The 17,482-nt window shown below is 44.5% G+C and overlaps 1 protein-coding gene across 11 annotated transcripts in view; it reads right to left on the bottom strand.

Annotated features, from left to right (window-relative positions):
* The window catches only part of LOC116943713 (catenin delta-2-like), a 273,044-nt gene that overhangs the window by 37,661 nt on the left and 217,901 nt on the right, over positions 1 to 17,482 (bottom strand). For all 11 annotated transcript variants that reach the window (XM_076067973.1, XM_032956809.2, XM_076067972.1 and 8 more), the window contains 8 exons: positions 14,906 to 15,101; positions 14,273 to 14,390; positions 11,443 to 11,682; positions 8,784 to 8,957; positions 3,699 to 3,849; positions 2,650 to 3,004; positions 1,595 to 1,660; positions 339 to 423 (listed from right to left, as the gene is read on the bottom strand). In XM_076067973.1, the coding sequence (XP_075924088.1) occupies positions 339 to 423; positions 1,595 to 1,660; positions 2,650 to 3,004; positions 3,699 to 3,849; positions 8,784 to 8,957; positions 11,443 to 11,682; positions 14,273 to 14,390; positions 14,906 to 15,101 (1,385 nt within the window). The remainder of the gene's footprint in view (positions 1 to 338; positions 424 to 1,594; positions 1,661 to 2,649; positions 3,005 to 3,698; positions 3,850 to 8,783; positions 8,958 to 11,442; positions 11,683 to 14,272; positions 14,391 to 14,905; positions 15,102 to 17,482) is intronic.

Here is a 17,482-nt window from a genome sequence, read left to right as displayed (position 1 = left end):
ACGGATAAGTGCAGTGCTCCTCGCGCCGATGATAAACGATTGGTCGAAATCTCAGAATTAGTTCCATGACACCTTGCATTGGCCATTCCTCTAACGTGTGGCATTGCATTAATGCCTGCAAAAGATCTGAATTAAACATTTTCATTGTCTCATGAGATGATGCCAATAAACTACATTTTTGAAAGGTAATGGTAAAATAATCAATTAAAAAATACGATATATTCAGAGAACCTGTCATTTGCAAAGCATTGATGACTACTTGTGCAATTGCTCCAAGAGAGGCCGAATGCAAAGTAAATGAAAGAGGTCCTGGATTGGTACACACACACACACCACACCTTCTTGTAGAGGGCTCGCAGATCACGATACTGCCACAGGGTACTCAGAACTTGCGCCGCTGCTTTGACGACCTTCGGAGAGAACCTGCATGGGTCAGAACACATAGCAATGCATTGTGATGCACAGCCTCTTTGCCAATCCAATGCTGCTTGAAGGCATCCCCTACACTGTGGCAGTTTGGCGGCCATACAGGGGGTCCAGCATAGTTCAGATATTACATGCTACTGATATTGGCCACTGCCAGCAATCGAATTCAGGTCACCAGGTTCATAGCACAATTGAATATGTATGTATGTTGAACTTCTTTCACACTGTACATAGCCAACCGTGCTAATGAGAGGTGCGGGGGAAGGACAAGAAACTAAACACACAAACAAACTATTCCTAAGAAACGAGTTTTTAATCTAGATTTAAAAGTGCAAAGCTCCAGTGGCTTCCTAATATCGGAAGGAAGAACATTCCAGACGGCCGCAGAAGTGCATCTGAAAGCGCACGAAGATGCAGTTACCATCTTTGTTCGATGGCCAGCAAAAATCCACACTAAACACTGTGCCATCCCTCCACCCTTTGTGTGAGAGAATGGCCCCATGTAAGTGGATATCACAGAAAGCAAAGCTTCTGGAATCCCTTCAAGTGACCTGTGGTTCATACAGTGGGGGGGGGGGGGGGGGGGGCAGCAGTTTCCCACCTTCCCTGCCATAGAGAATAATGGTTCAAGGCATGGACAGTCAAAATTATGGTTTTCTATCTCGGAGCTGAAATTTAACCAAATTAAGCAAACCGAATGTATTGCAATGGTTATTTCACTGGTTATTGTTCTGAGACCATCAACTCGCTACACACGAGGACCTGGATTAATCACAGGCCGCAGCCTGGATTCGAGCCCAGGATCTCAACGGTGTCAGCTCAACGCTCCGACCTCCGAGCCACCCGGCCACCTCCAGAGCAACTTAAAATTCAACAGAAAAATACGTATTTGGCACTCAAACAAAATGATTGAGATGACATAGATAACAAAATGTCGGGAACATAAGAAAAGAGCCAGACACGATGATACATCGACTTTCATGCACATACATACTTGCGAGAGAGGGACAGGCATTATGCAGACACAGCCAAACAGATGCAGAGATAAATGCATGGACATAAATGCACAGACATTCAGCAGATGCAGCCATACATATAAACATTGACGAGGATGCACTGACAGAGAGAACACAAAGAGTGGTGATCAATGAGGGAAGGCCTCGCGCACCCGTTCGAGGAGGTCCAGGTGTCGCTGGCATACATCCGTGACTTATCCTTGGGAAGGGAGTCCACTCTGTTTTGGAGTGCACAAAGGAAAAACAAGGGGTTAAGACAATGTGTCACAATTCAACGTCCACTAATCAGCCCATTGCAGAAACACACCTGAAAAAAAATCACTTATTCTGTTTTATTTACTTTCAGCAAATGGGAGAAAAAAGTGATTGGGAAATGTACAGTAATGCACGTGATGAGAACTGATTTTTTTTTAAAATATTAATTTATTCCGCTCACAGCTAAATGTATGAACTCTGTCCCTATTTAATGTGTGCGCGTGTGTAATCGCAGTGTGCAATTATCCATCAGCACTGTTAACAGGACTGAATACCCAAACAAAATACCAGTTTCGATCGATATAACTTCTGATAAAGTGGGTAATAAATCAAAGACCGCATGATACTTCGGCCCAAGATTACACTGTGTGGCCAGTGATTCCAGCAGCAGTGCATGGCCCCCCAGCCAGTAAAAAAGCTTGGACAGCAACTTTATAGGACATCTGGTAATGTGCCCAAATGGACCTCTATCTGTCGAGTTAGAAGGCATTATTTTTTTTTTATAACAGCAAGACAGTCTTTGCATCTTTATCGCTCTGATGGACATGTTTGCCCTTGCCACTGAGAATGGCCACAGCATGCTTAAATAACCATTTTGGAACCGAGAATTTCAAGGAAAGTAAATTATGCCACATGGCTTAGAGTGCGCTGTCTTCGGACAGTCCTGTTTCTTCACCTGAGGAAGGCTACTTGTGTTGTGGCCGAAACGTCGTGAGAATTTTATTCTGTTATTATTATTTTTATTATTTTATCTGCATTCTACGTGACTTTACCAAAAGAACCCAGAAGATGAATCCCTGCGGTCACGAAAGCTTTAAATCGAAATTCTAAATGTAAATCGTTCACATGAATTAACCGAGACTGGCCGACAGACCGCAACACAACGGAACGACTTGTGCCCCAAGAACGAACGCAGCCTGTTTGGGGGGGGGGGGGGGGCAGCGCCACCCACCTGTCAGTGCGCCCGCGCGTCACGTGCACCAGCCGCTCGATCCCGCCGGCGTCTCTCAGCGCCTTGGCGTTCTCCATATTCTGCGTCGTCACCTCGTTGAGGGCGCAGCAGACGGCCGCCACCGTGTCCTCCGACGCGCACATTTCCCCGTGACCATTGTTACCGTTGCCGCCAGCCCCCCGCGCTGCTGTCATCAACGCCGCCGACGCCGTGGCGCCCGGAGTTTCATCGCCGCTCGTACCGCTCACCATACCTCCTCCTCCACCGCCGCTGCCTCCCACCACCCCACTTGCAATGCTGTTGTTTGTCACGGGCTCTGGCAGGCGCTGTACGAGGTCCCTCATCGCGTACTTGCCTGACGCATGGGTGGGGTGTTTGTCAATGAAGGGGAGGTTAAAGTGCAAGCTGGCAAACTGAGTGTATGATGATCGTATTAATAATAGGTCTCCGACGTGTTTTCGAGCTGTACCGTGTGTTGTTTCGGAACGATGTTCAAACTTCAGGTACTTGTATGTATGTTGAACTTCTTTCGCGCCGTAAGTAGCCAACCATGCTAATCGGAGGTACTTCAGGACATCGTGCTGAATGACACACGGTGCTACCCGTTAAACCAGACAGTAGTAATAACAGTAATGTTTAATACACCGCTGCATCAAGGCCTCCACACTTTTTGTTAGAGTGTGAGTCTAATGGTGTTGAACGTAGCACTGTGTGTGCGCGCGTGTGTGCGTGCGTGTCATAGCGGTTAGCGCACTGTGCTACAAAACCCGGTGACCAGAGTTCGATTTCCACTCATGGCAAACACCAGTTAGCGTATACCTGAACCCGTGCTGGGCCTTCCATACTTCGACTGAGCCTTAAATGAGTGCCTGGGTACAGTGCGAAAACATCAGCAATGAGGAGACAAAGTCTGGTGGTTACGATGGTGGCCACCCACCCCCTCATGCACCGTGGCAGCCTCAACAATCTACACGCTCACAGCACATGCCCCGAGGGTGTATATATATAAAAATATATAAAGGGGGATCTTTTTCTTTGCGTGTACACACCGATGAGCTCCTTGCTGAGCACGTCCATGGCCATGTTGCGCAAGGCTGTGGCCACGGCACAAACTACGCGGTCGCTGTCCATGCGCAGCAGCTCCACCAGGACGGGCAGCCCCTTCTCACGCCGCACCATGGCACGCACGTATTTCGACCACTGCAGAGAACGTTCGCACAAAGACAAAGAGCCCCCGGATAGCTTTAACAAACCGTTGGGGCAGGTGCCGTTAGCCAGCGCCCATGGAGGCCGGCAAAGCACACGAGGGAGTGGGTGGCCAACATTTGTCACCCCAGTGACGATGTTTACACACCGTAGCAGGTACTCATTTAAGGCTGAATCGACCTAGGGGAGGCCCAGGACCGGTTCAGATAATCGTCACACAAACACATATAGGCAGAGCGCTGACACGCCGCGTGGGCATACACGAACAAAACATAGGCGCACAGCAGTGGCGTACCTATCCAGCAGGCGAGACGTGCAACTCCACCAAGGCATACATACGGGTATACGAGCGGTGCAGGTGTCTGGCCGCGTGGAGGAAATTGGACAGGAGGCCCCCATCCAAAGGCCATTGACAAGGGGGCCCTATTTCATGCCTTGCATGAGGGCCTAGTGGTGCACATGCACGTGGGTTCAGATTATTCAGATCTCCAAATAAAAACTGGATTTTTGGTCCCAATTGGTTTTGCCCAGTTGAAAGTAAAATTACCTGCTTATCACTGAAGATGCATACTTCCATGTTGTGTGTCCCATGCTGTTCAACATGACTCAGAAAGATACACTTAAAAATACAATCATACTTTCAAATGCAGCACCCTCTTGGCGTCACTGTCACACCAATGTTTTAATCCAAATATCAATGAAGCAATGTCACCAAAGAACTGTGACAGTGCCTGATTTTTATGTTAAAGTCATTTTTATCTCATTAATCACAGCTAACTCAGGACACAATTGAGGTTTTGTATGTATGTTGAACTTCTTTCGCAAAATTACGTAGCCAACTGTGCTAACCGGAGCGGATACATATTTGCTAATTTATCTTTCACTGGCACCTTTAAATATACAATTCATATTGATTTAGCTAAATCAATATATTTAAGAATGTATAAACAAATTGAATTATGAAGCATTGTCTTAAACCCCTTGTTTTTCATATTCTTAGCTCTTTCGGTAAAGTCACGTTGAAGGGAAACAATAAAATAATAATATATATAAAACAATAAAAATTCTCACGACGTTTCGACCATAAGACAAACGGTCGTCATCAGGTGTGAAAAGCAACGGCAAGAAACATTTGAAAGAAGTGGCGGTTTGGATTTATTTATTTCTAAACAGTGTTTGTATTTATTTATTTTTAAAAATCGTTAGCACCACGGGTAGCGATTTGGCAGTTTGTTTAGAAGGACGAGTCCATCTATGTTCTGAAAAGAGGAGGGGGGAGACGAAAAATGTATGTATGCTGTCTGAAAGCCACCATAAGCGTGAACAATCAATTAAGACATGAAATGGTTTATCAAATCCTTCCAATGATTGCTAAGCCAGAATCCATCTTCTCGGTTGAAATTGTCTCTGTGCTTGTATATGTGGATAGCCTCATGAACGAATCTCTCATGGCAGCCAGATGGCTTACAAAGAACCTCTGTCTTGGAGAAGTCAATGTCATGTGAGCCTACTGAATTATAAAATTGATCTGCCACGGCCGAGGTGTTGGTCCTACCGTGTTTAAGGTCTGCTTTGTGTTCACGAATGCGGTCCGAGACATGGCGTTTGGTTTCTCCAATGTAACTACTACCACAGAGGCAACTTAGTTTGTAGACACCAGGGTACTGTATGTCCGGAATCACATCTTTTACAGATGGAACCAGATCACGGATTTTATGTCATGTGTTGAAACGGACCTGGATCTTGTGTTTATTCAAGATTTTGGAGATCTTTTTTGTGATCCCCGCAATGTAGGGTAAAGTGATGGTTTTGAAAGGCTCCTCCAATAAAGAGTGGACTCCCTTCCCAAGGATAAGTCACGAATGTATGCCAGCGGCACCTGGACCTCCTGTAACGGGTGCGAGGCCTTCCCTCATTTATCAGCTTTGGCAATAAAAAAAGCATGTAAAATTAGTCAGAATTGTTTAAATACATTAAAACCATTTAGTTACCAAAAGCATTGGACTCATCCCCAATACACACTGCAGTTATATAAAGAATACAGATACGTACACATATATATTACACGTATACATATATTCTATAAATCATACCTCAATACATCTACATTCTGATTAAATCAGCCTCGTCACTTAATGCTATATATAAAACCAAATTGTGTAGCAGACCATAGTGATATGTACTGTATATGAATAATACATAAACACATATATGAATAACATGTGCACGAACACAACCACATCCAGAATCTGTATAGACATTCAGACGTATGAGCATAATGATGCTGTATACCATAGCTATACAAGACGAAATAATGATACAAATGCACATGTTTATTTTAGATTGGGACCGTGTGTGTTATTATATAGAAGAATAGAAATATTCATTCCCTGCAAATCAATGGATTGTTACAATTCAGTGTCACAATATGAGACACACATCTACAAACATATGAGATGTGTGTCTCATACGTTTGGTCTTGTTCCTTTCAGTAAAATAGAGATCGTACAGCAACAACAAGAATAATAATTCACAACCCTTTGTCAATCCATTACCACGGTTGTCAGCGGCACATCCATCGGAGCTATTTTTGTTGACTACACTTGACCAGACTGACCAGTGCTGGTTGGCGAAGGGAGGGACCGGCGCCAATCCAGACAATCACTCTTCACTAATGTTGGTCAAGGCCAGGGATCGGACTCAGGTCACCGGGTTCAGAGCGCAGTGCCCGTGAATCACTGCTGATGAATGTAGAGATATCCAAGTGTCATTTTAAGCTATATATAACCAAATTGTGTTGCGGACCATATTGGCAATACGTACATAAATCATACATAGACACATGAATAACATGAGCATATGGAACATCCACATAGCATTCGTACAGGTGTTCACACATAATATACACATTTTTCCGATATTCAGGAGCGATAAATAAACAATCATATACACAAATATGTACATAAACAAGATCACAAATTATTCACGATTGGTTTCTGATGCTGAATTATCTGTTAGGGGTAAAAATATTAATTTTCCATGTGAGTTAATGCATTTTCATGATGTGGGGATCACAATTCGATACAAAATGTGTTTTGTCTTGAACGTATCATGTAATCTCTCTTGTGCTGTTTCGTTCCTTTCATGAGCCAGAAAGAAACATTTGCATACAATGTGCATACAATTAACAATACATAATACATCTCAAACACATCAGTCAATGAAAGTATATTAATCCACGAATCAATGGCTCACCGCACGATTCCTATGCACCACGTGCACACATCAAGCACATGTCTGCCTGTCTCTTCAACCCTCTCTCTATCTCACTCTCTCACTCTAAGTGATGCTAACCTTAACCTCGCCCTGTCACGCCGCCTCGTGATGTATTCCTTTTGTTTTACGCTGCTTTTGCCTCCGTGCGCCGAAAACTCGTCAGCGATAAATCCGGTCGCCTTGGGAGTGTGCGCGATCGGTCCTGGGAAGCCCTATCCGTCTGCCGGAGCGTTACTCACGCTGCTCACAGTGCAATCAGGTGCTACCACATCTTGCCGGAGAAATACGCCCACCCGCCCCCACCAGGTCTCCTTTGTGTCGCCACCGGCACTGCCGCCGACAAACGAGAATTTCTTTGAATGCGGCCCTCTTCCCCCAGCGAACCACGCGCACTCACTTACACGGTAAAATAACTGAAGTAAGGGCACTTCACTCGCACAACTTCGCGAAAAACCACTGAGAGCCAGTCAAATAAATTAGCTTTGCCTCGCTTTATTAAAATACAAGGTAGCTCAATTCCCTCTTGATTACAAAATAAATTGGCGCACCAATGGAATAGCTGAGCCACCTTGTACTTTTGCAAATTAAATGATAAACATCACCTCACTGCTTCCAATTGAATCCAAGGAAGCCAGTCCCACTAGTCAGCCTCCTATTACAGTGTCAAGAAACTTGTAAAGAACAGCCTTAGGCAATGGATACATTTGTTACAGAGTGGGCAGCTGGGACGTGAAAGCGGTCAACGTTGTACTGCACAATGCACAACCCTGAAGTCTGCTCCAATATTGTGCGCTAGACCACGTGTGCCTGTAGTCTACGTTTTGGCATCGCACTTGTAGCAACATATCTTTGCTGGTTTGTCATTCACAATGTGGGGGGGGGGTGGTGGTGCCCCTGTAAATATTATAGGGGGGCACTTTCCCAGGACTTTAAATTTACTCTCTGATGTGAACAAATGCAACTGTGCGAGGAGGATTATAAGATGACAGAAGTTGTTATTGAGACCTAATAAAAAACGGCGAATGCATAAGGAACAGGACAGCAGTCTTGTCTGTCTGGGTCAGCCACCCACACAATATGACTGCACTTGACTACACCACATCCAGAATACACCTTGCGCTGGCTGTGGCTTACTATTGATACATTAAGTCCAAGGTAGGATGCAGGAGTGCAACAGGGTTGTATTCGGTGAGCATGTTTTTAGTTTAGTCATAGTGTGAATGTAGTCGACTGCAACCTATGGATTTGTTTTAGTCGTTCTCTTAGTCGAATAGTCTAAAGGAGTCAAATGTTTACTCCAATCTAAGTTAAGTGTTGGCGTCTGAGGGGCGTGCAATCCATCTCCCCCACCTCAATATAATCATGTCAGCCAATCAATGAACTCAGTAAATCTTGTTATATATGTAGCCAATTACAATTTTTGGCCTTGCCGCCTCTGATAATTGTATCTTAGTCTTCATCTTCATCCAGATTCATTAATTTTGTCTCGTCACAGTCAGTCGCGCTTAAGGTTTTACGGGTAGTGGGTAGTCAACGTCGTGCTCAATGGTTTTCTCGTCCACTTCCTTGGTTTCTGTCACTGAATACGTTAACAAAATGAACAACTTAGCGAGGAGCGAGACTCTCGGGATGGGGGGGGGGGGGACACTGACCTTCCAGCCCCCCGCGGCGAGGTTCTGCAGGGCGCCTGCGGCGCCCTCCAGCGTGGCTGGGTTGGCGCACTTCTTGAGCAGGCCCAGGTACGGGTTGACCACGCTTGGGTGGAACAGCCGCTCGGGGCCCCGGGGAGGATCAGGACACTCTGGGATAGGTCCCACGCCATCCCACTGACAAAGACAAAGATTCCCCCGTATAGCCTTAACAGACTGATGGGGCAAGGGCTGTTAGCGAGCACCTATGAAGGCTGGCACGGCACACGAGGGGGTTGGTGGTCAGCACCACGCCACCTTTGTCTCCCCAGTGGCGATGTTTACACATCGCACCAGGTACTCATTTGAAGCCGAGTCAACATAGGGGAGGCCCAGGACCGGTTCAGATTATCGTCACTGGTGTTGGCTGTGAGCAGGAATCGAACTTGGATCGCTGGGTTCGTAGTGCAGCATGCTAACCGCTACACTACCATTCTCTATAAACACACACACACACACGTGCATGTATTAATTAACTTACAAACACGCACGTATACACACTTAACCACCTTACTGGAGCAGTTTTTTCGTGCAGAATTGCTCCCATTAGTTTTGTGGAGTGGCCATTGTACAGATCGGACTCTGCTGATGGTATATTGATGGTCAAAACTGGCTCAGAGTTTTCTGTTTAAATGAATGCTGCTGGAAAACATTGGTCGAGAAGACTCAGTCCAATGGACAGATAACACGTGTTATTTTAAGTGGAGGAACAGACCTTCCATCTTTTCATTATATATTTGAAACGAACTTATCTGGTCTTCATGTATTCATTATAGATTTTCATGGGGTTAAGAGGTAGCAGTCGTTAGTGTATTTTTGCCATTATCTTGGTGACCTGACTTCGATTCCCAGCAATGGCTAACACCAGTGATGAGTGACATCTGAACTAATCTTTAGCATGCACCCCCCCCCTCCTCTCCACCTTCACCAACCCACACTGACCAGCGGGGTGAAGTACGGTAAAAAAAAAAAGCATCACGGCCAAAATACTTTGGGGAGGCTTTCACCCAGCAGTGGATTTAAAGAGGGCTGTGGCTATAAATGATCGTGTTATCTCCGGCAAACTCGCTCGTACACGTAAACACGATTGCACATTTGCACACGTTTGCAGTTAGCAATAGTACGAGTGTCATATGTACGTGCACATAAAGGCTCAAGCATGAGCTTAGGGCGCACGCACATTATGCGCATGAGCATGCATATCGGGTGCATGTGTCTTGGCAATGCAGGGGTCACTCCCCTGGAGGCTCGGTATGTTAGCGGGATGACCCCATGGTCCCAGATTTATAAAATTTTAATCTCAACATAATGCAAGCAGATGCATGTCAGCGCCCGGATGAAGCAGCATGCATCACTGCAAGTGACTGAATTATGCATGAATAGGTTTATGCACCAAGAATAAGGAATTTAAGAAAAAAAAAAGCTGAAAATAAATTCCCACCGAATGTAAAAGATAGACAAATGCATTAGATAGGACCGCAGCCAGCGAAAAAATCTCGACAATGCCTGTCTAGCTTATTATCAAGTTAAATTGAAATCTATTAATTCATCTACACAAAGCTGCTGACACAGATGAATGTAATTTATTTTCGGAGTTAAATAACATTCATATCATAATCATATTCACCGTTATTCATATATCAAGTACAATATTGCTTTGTGGAGATATATATATTTCCCCCCCCAAAGAAAGTGCCCTCTGAGTTCAGTACAGAAGCGTCTATACAAACCATCAAGGCCATTTTAATTATTCCAGATACTTGTGAAGTTTCCCCCAAGACACCAGCAAATAGAATGTTCTCAAAAACCGTCAAGGTCCGTTTTTCATCATCACAAAGGAGTAGTGTGTGTGTACCATTCCAGTCGCTTTTTAAAGAGACCTTTGCTCAATGGGGCATTTTCCCGAAATAAACTGACCGACCGATTCAGCCGTTCAATACCCATTGTGCAATGTGACAATTCTGGAAAAATCCGTTTCACTTCACTTTCCCTGCTTCAATCTGACCAAGGAGAATGTTGGCAGGTCTACCTCCCCATACCATACATACAATCATGATATAGCTACAGTATACGGGAACTTTCATACCAAAGGAATTACAAAGGCAATGCACGCGCATTAAGCAGGGTGCAGACACATGAAACTTGGAGATGACACGGGATTTATTATTTATATTTTTCAACGAAGGTTAATATTACATCTGTCTGTCTCTCTGTAACATGGGACCACGATAATTACCGTAAAGTGAAAGCAATACAAATTACGTTTGAGTGTAAATTGATTAAAGAGTTTCCCAAAAATTGGAAATTAAAAGGCTTCACTGAATGGATATCAACCAAGGAGATGACATCACATGCCATGTATGTGCCTCACCTCCCCATGACTCTGGCTTCATGGTGGAGTGTGCTAACCACCGTGCCGCCGCTTCCTCTAGCAATACAATGGCAACAACTTTTTTTTTGTTAACAGGTAAGGCCCAATGAGCTATATAGCTCTTTTTCATAAGCGACCTGGCTACAAATGATAGTTCAACGAAGTGGCTATCATGTGGAAATTGATAGCAGCCAAATGCTCTAAATGCATGAAATTGATTCTAAAATGTGGAGGGAAAAACTTAACGCTTGCCTCATCCAGCGGCTTCTTCTTGCGCTTCTTTCCCCAGCAGCTCGGCTTCTCCTTCTGCCGAGCCCGGCCCGTCCGACCGCCGCCGGCACCGCCGCCTCCGCCAGGTCCTGCCGCGCCTCCATCCTGGGCGCTCGTTCCACCGCCGCTTCCACCGCCCGAGGCCCAGTCATGACCCCGCAGTGTCTCGGCGGCCAGGCGGTAGGACAGGTTCCGTAGCACGCACACGCAGTTCTCCACCACCTTGCAGCACACAACGCGCGCTCGGGCTCACACGCGCGCACGGTGCGACGTCTCACATCTGACCTGTCACACGTCTGCCCTGACCAATTATCCGTCAATACCCGGGGGAGGCATTTGCACGTGGTGGAACTGTCATTTTCTATATATATAATTCCCAAACATGACCTTTTTCACATATGAAAAAGGTCCTCATGTTGTGCGGATCATGGGGGTTATTTGACCATACTTTACCACGCAGGTCAGTTAAGTATAAATTATAAAACTTAATCTTCAGTAAGATACATTTCAGTCATTGGAAAGGGCATAGTTCAAAAGCAATCACATTCATAATTACCAAGCAACAAATCCAATTTTCCATGATAACCTGACAGGGAAGGCATGTGTTTTTTTTTTTGTTAACACAAGAGAGATGCAATGTTATGACCATAAACTCGCAGAATAATTGTGAAAAAGAACGATTTCCAAATGTATTATTCATTCTTGCGATTGTCAAGTCAAGTGAAGCTCGAAGCAAAATACTGAAGATCTCATTAGCGGAATGGAAATGGATGAACGTGAACTGAAATGTTACTGCACAGTATTGTGAGCACACACTGAAAACTTCGGGTCTTTTATTTGATTAAAAGAACACCATAGTTTCTGGATAAATAAATGTGATGAGGAGATGAAGCTCTAAAGTCTAAAAATGTACAGACATGTAAAAATAACTGACCATTTTAGCTATTATTCTTTTTCAAAGTATTATAAAAAATTGCGTTATGAGCATCTTCTATTGAGATGAAAAATGCATTCGTATGTATGTAGGCTTAACATATTTCGCACAGTACGTAGCCACCCGTGCAAATCAGAGGTGTGGGGGAAAGAACAAACTAAACATAAAAATCAGTTCCAAAGAAATTCGTTTTCAATCTAGATTTAAGTGCATAGCTCCAGTGGCTTCTTAATATCGAAAGGCAGAGGGTTCCAGAAGCCCGCAGAGGCGTATCTGAAAGTGCGCAATGCAGTGACCATCTTTGCAGAGAGGTTTGACCGAGTGTGCTAGAGAATGGTAAACGGGAACCGATGATGGTCACAGGGACCTTTAATCCACACACAGGAGGCAACATACCTTTCCCCAAACCCTGCTATGAGTTAAATGTTTTGCGCATATCAGTAAATTACTATTTTTGTTTCTCACGAATGCATTTAGCCAAATGAACTTTCCAGCCAAATATAACGTGATTGGCTTTTTGTGCTTTGATGAACAACACTACATACTTGAGAACCCCGAGTTTTCATCACGGGCGGCTGCCCAGATTCAAACGCAGAAACTCAAGTGCCGACTCGTTGGCTCTGACTCCTGAGCCGCCCCATCCACCTAGAAATAAGTTTGCTTTTTTTCTTGCTGCCTTGAATGTGGGTATCGCATTTGGGTGGGCCACTTTCAGGATCGATGAAAAGGTTTTTGGAGGCCTGAGGCAAAATGTGAGATGAGACCCCCTTTGAGGCCCTCCCCCCCCCCCCCCCTGAGGGCCTGGGGCAATGTACACCCCCTGCCCAACCAACCCCGACCACCACCCCTTACCCCCAACCTTCTCCTCCAACTCTGCCCACCTCACATTGCTCTATTACAAGTGTGACACTACATCTGCCAATAAGGACGACGTTTGTGCTTGCAAAACACGCAGCAAGACTAGAGTGTTGAGACTATGAGTGTTGAGACTATGCTGAGACTATGCACGCAAGTAGAAAACGTTTCAATTTTTTTAAGTTTGATTTCTGTATAACAATAGTTTTTTAATTGGTTATTTTGCATTTATTTGTAAATAAGCAACAAACTGTGCATCTGCATTCTAACTGCGAATGTATTCCAGGGTTTCGCTTAATGAAAGTGGACTTAACACACAATAAGCGTAGTTGCTGCTTCAGCACAAATCCGGGGTGTTCTTCAATGAAAGAGCTGCGGGGTTAATGGGATAAGGAAGAGCCATTCTAAATGTATGTACAAACTTAAGAGTAGGCTCACACATTGACCTGGCTGGTGCAGCTTGTTTTAAACCCTTTGGCACATTCCAAACATGATCCTTATTGACCTGGTGCTGCATCTATAAGTGCGGGCCACAAAAACCAGCGTTGCAATAAAACCAATTACAAGAGGCAATTACCACTTGCCCACAAACAATTGAATCTGCGCCATCATTAATAATTCAATTATTGATATCACAATTGACATGCCGATATCATTGACACCCGATGGGATGTCAATTCTACTTGCCATTTACTACGTGACCCACCCCGACTTGAAAGACAGGGCTGACCCTCTGTGAATCGAGTAACCACGTATGTAGCCCCAGGAGACAGCAGCTCTGCCCCTTATCCCCTCCGCCTCTGTACAAGCCTGTGCAATGTTGGAAAGCACATGCGGGAAAATGTGAACTTGGGCAGAACACATCGCGAGAAGGGAAAATGGCCATGAGACTGGTGGCAGAAAGATATGAAATTTCGGGTCACATTCTGCACGTGGGCTGGAGGTTACTCCCTCCCCCGGTCTATATGGTTAAACAAGAAACTGCTTGTTTCTTTGTGGGGAGGTCTGTGTGACTGCTCGTACCTTTCCTCCCACATCTTCCGTGTCCAGGCAGGTCTCTATTATGTGCAGCAGAGACTCCACAAGTCCGTCGCACTCCCTCATCTGCCTCCGAGCCTCCTCGCCAGCCGAGCTCATATTCCTACAGCCGTGGGACACACAAGCGAAGCATTGCCATTACACACGACGACAGCCAGACGCCACAGCCGTGCATTGCTGCCACAGTTCTCGTGGGATGCTATGGCCAAATGCTACACTTATACACCTGCTCGCTCTGTCGCATGAACAGAACAAGCTGCCTTTTGGTATCACAATACAGGTCACTTATGCATGACATGCCAAAGCAAATACAATTATTTACCCGTAAGGCCTCACTAAGTCTTAATACTCTTATTCAGCATTGGAATATTTGGTCAAATCCACCTTTGCGTGTTTCGAGTTGTTGAAGGAAACCAGAACACTCGGATAAAATCCATGCATATGAGAGGAAATGACTGGAAACTCTAGACAGGTAGATTTAAACCACAGACCAATCAATACAATCCAGAGAGTGGACCAAATCTATGTGAGGACCAAACCCATTGCCATATATTATTTAATCTTTGTTGAATCTCTGGGTGTGTGCGCGTGTGTGTGCGTGTGTGCGTGTGTGCATACCTCAGGCACCCAGTAGCATTTCGCAACACCTGGGACTGTATGCCCTGCGTAGGGGAGGCGAGGGGAGCGCTCGCTGATTCACCATCCCTCGCCAGACCGGCGCAGGGCACCACCACGGAGGCAACGAGGGCACTCAGTGCATCCGTTACCATGGCCATTTTCAGGGTCTCGCAGGACGAAAGGTTCCAGAGCAGGCCTGGATTGAGACAGGGAAGGTCAACGAGCACAAGGCTACGTGGTTCAGTGAGACAGGAAGGCGTCAAGTGTCTCCTCCTACTGCACGGAAGCCACTTGAAGGGGGCCTCAGAAGTAGCTCTATGATATCCGCTGCCGTGGGTCATGATCTAACACGAAGCCTTGCACTGCCCTGAGAGATCCAAGGGGATTCTTTGTCGCACGATTTGAGCAGATGGCACAATCAGGATAAAATTAGAGCAGTGACATGATTTGAGATTGTCCATATCTCAGAGCAAGAGAGAAAGAAAAGAGAAAGCATGTTCGATTACCATGCACACGCATACACTGGCTGCTGCCTGATGATGCCGGTTGTAACTACTGGCAAAACATCACTCAGATTGCAAATGTTGTGGATTTGCTCTCCAACATACCGCTGTGCTATACTAGTGACAAATTTGCATGTTCTGTTTACGCGAAAAACCTTACTAATTGTCTGTGTCTGGTGGTGGTGGGTGGGTTTAACGAAAAATTCATATTTTCGCGATCTAACAAAAAAAACCTGTATTATGGACGCATACATTGTTTGCAATGACCTGTTGTTTTAGAAATGTTAACTCCCTCGCTTAGTATACAGGTCGTGGGTTCAACACCAACTTTGACACCTGTATATTTGGAGTTTGCATGTTCTCCCTATGGTTGTGTGGATTTTTCTCCCTGGTTCTCTGTTTTATTCCTCCACATTTAGAAGCATGCATTTACAGTATTTGGCTGCTATTAATTTCCACGCGATAAGCGACTTCATTGGGCTATCATTTGTGGCCAGGTTGCATCTGAAAAAGAGCTATAAAGTTTAGTGGGCCTTACCTGGTCAAATAAAAAAAGTTTCGTTTAGAAAGAAATCCATCACAGGCTGCTAATTACACCAAAGATTAGACAAGAGATAATGTAATCCTTTACTGCAGGTGGGTAATCTAAATGAGGTTTTGATCACATTTAATATCTATTTTAAATATCTGAATAACAACTTAGAGCCAATTTGTCAATCTGCTGCAGGAAGAAGGGCTCCCAGGCTATGTTGGTCACGGGAGTTGTATGACCATACTTCACCATGCTTGGCAAAGGGAAGAGGTTTGGGACTATATATTATTGGTTCTTTCGGTAAAGTCACGTAGAAGGGAAACAATAAAATAGTAAAAATATAAAACAATAAAATTCTCACGACGTTTCAACTGCAACACAAGCAATCATCATCAGGTGTGAAAACCACAGCAAGAAAATTTTTAAAAAGTGGCGGTTTTTTTTAACGTAAGCACCACAGAGAGCGATTTGGCAGTTATTCAGATGGACGAGTCCATCTACTTTCTTGGTTCTTTTGGTAAAGTCACGTTGAAGGGAAACAATAAAATAATAATATATATATATAAAACAATAAAATTCTCACGACGTTTCGACTGTAACACATGATGATGACTGTTTGTGTTACAGTAGAAACGTCGTGAGAATTTAATTGTTTTATATATATTATTATTTAATTGTTTCCCTTCAACGTGACTTTACCGAAAGAACCAAGAATATGAATCACTGCAGTCACGAAAGCTTTAAATCAAAATTTGAGTCCATCTATGTTCGGAAAAGAGGAGGGGGGAGACGAAAATAATGTATGCGGTCTGAAAGCCATCGTAAGCGTGAACAATCAATTAAGACCCGAAATGGTTTATCAAATCCTTTCAATGATGCCAGCAAGTAACCTCAGCAAATATGAGCGTTTTGAATTATATAAATTAAAAAAGAGGGATGATATTGTCATCCTCTCAACCGACAAGGGCAATGCCACTGTCATCATGGATAAAATAGAATATAACAACAAAATTCAAGAATTACTCAACGATGGCAGCTATACAAAAATAAAAAGAGATCCCACAAACAGCCTCGTCATACAAACCAACAAAATCATTTCTGATTCAACCGCATTAATTGATCAAACCAAACAGTTCTCGTTGAAACCTTCTACTGCCAGGCCACCAAGATTATATGGCTGACCAAAAATACATAAAGTAGATACACCCCTTCGTCCCATCGTCTCTACTATCAACTCCCCCACCTACAAACTGGCTCCTTTTCTGTCTGAAATCCTGCGGCCTTTCACTGGAAAAACCACCGCTGCGGTAAAAAATTCTACTCACCTGGTATCGACAATCACGTGTATTTCCCTGTCCCCAGACAACCTGCTTGTCAGTTTTAATGTAGTTTCCTTATTCACCAAAGTTCCTGTACCTGACACCATCGCAATCATTGAAGACTTGGTTCATCAAGGACTGCATACTGATGTACCCCCCCTGGTGAGACACTGCTTAACCAACACATACTTCACCTGGAATGGAACTTTCTACAAACAAACTG

This window comes from Petromyzon marinus, chromosome 19 (assembly GCF_048934315.1).
Source record: "Petromyzon marinus isolate PM22_M1 ecotype Great Lakes invasive population chromosome 19, UKy_Petmar_22M1.pri1.0, whole genome shotgun sequence".
NCBI lineage: Eukaryota > Metazoa > Chordata > Hyperoartia > Petromyzontiformes > Petromyzontidae > Petromyzon > Petromyzon marinus.
This window is presented reverse-complemented; position numbering and strand designations above follow the sequence as displayed.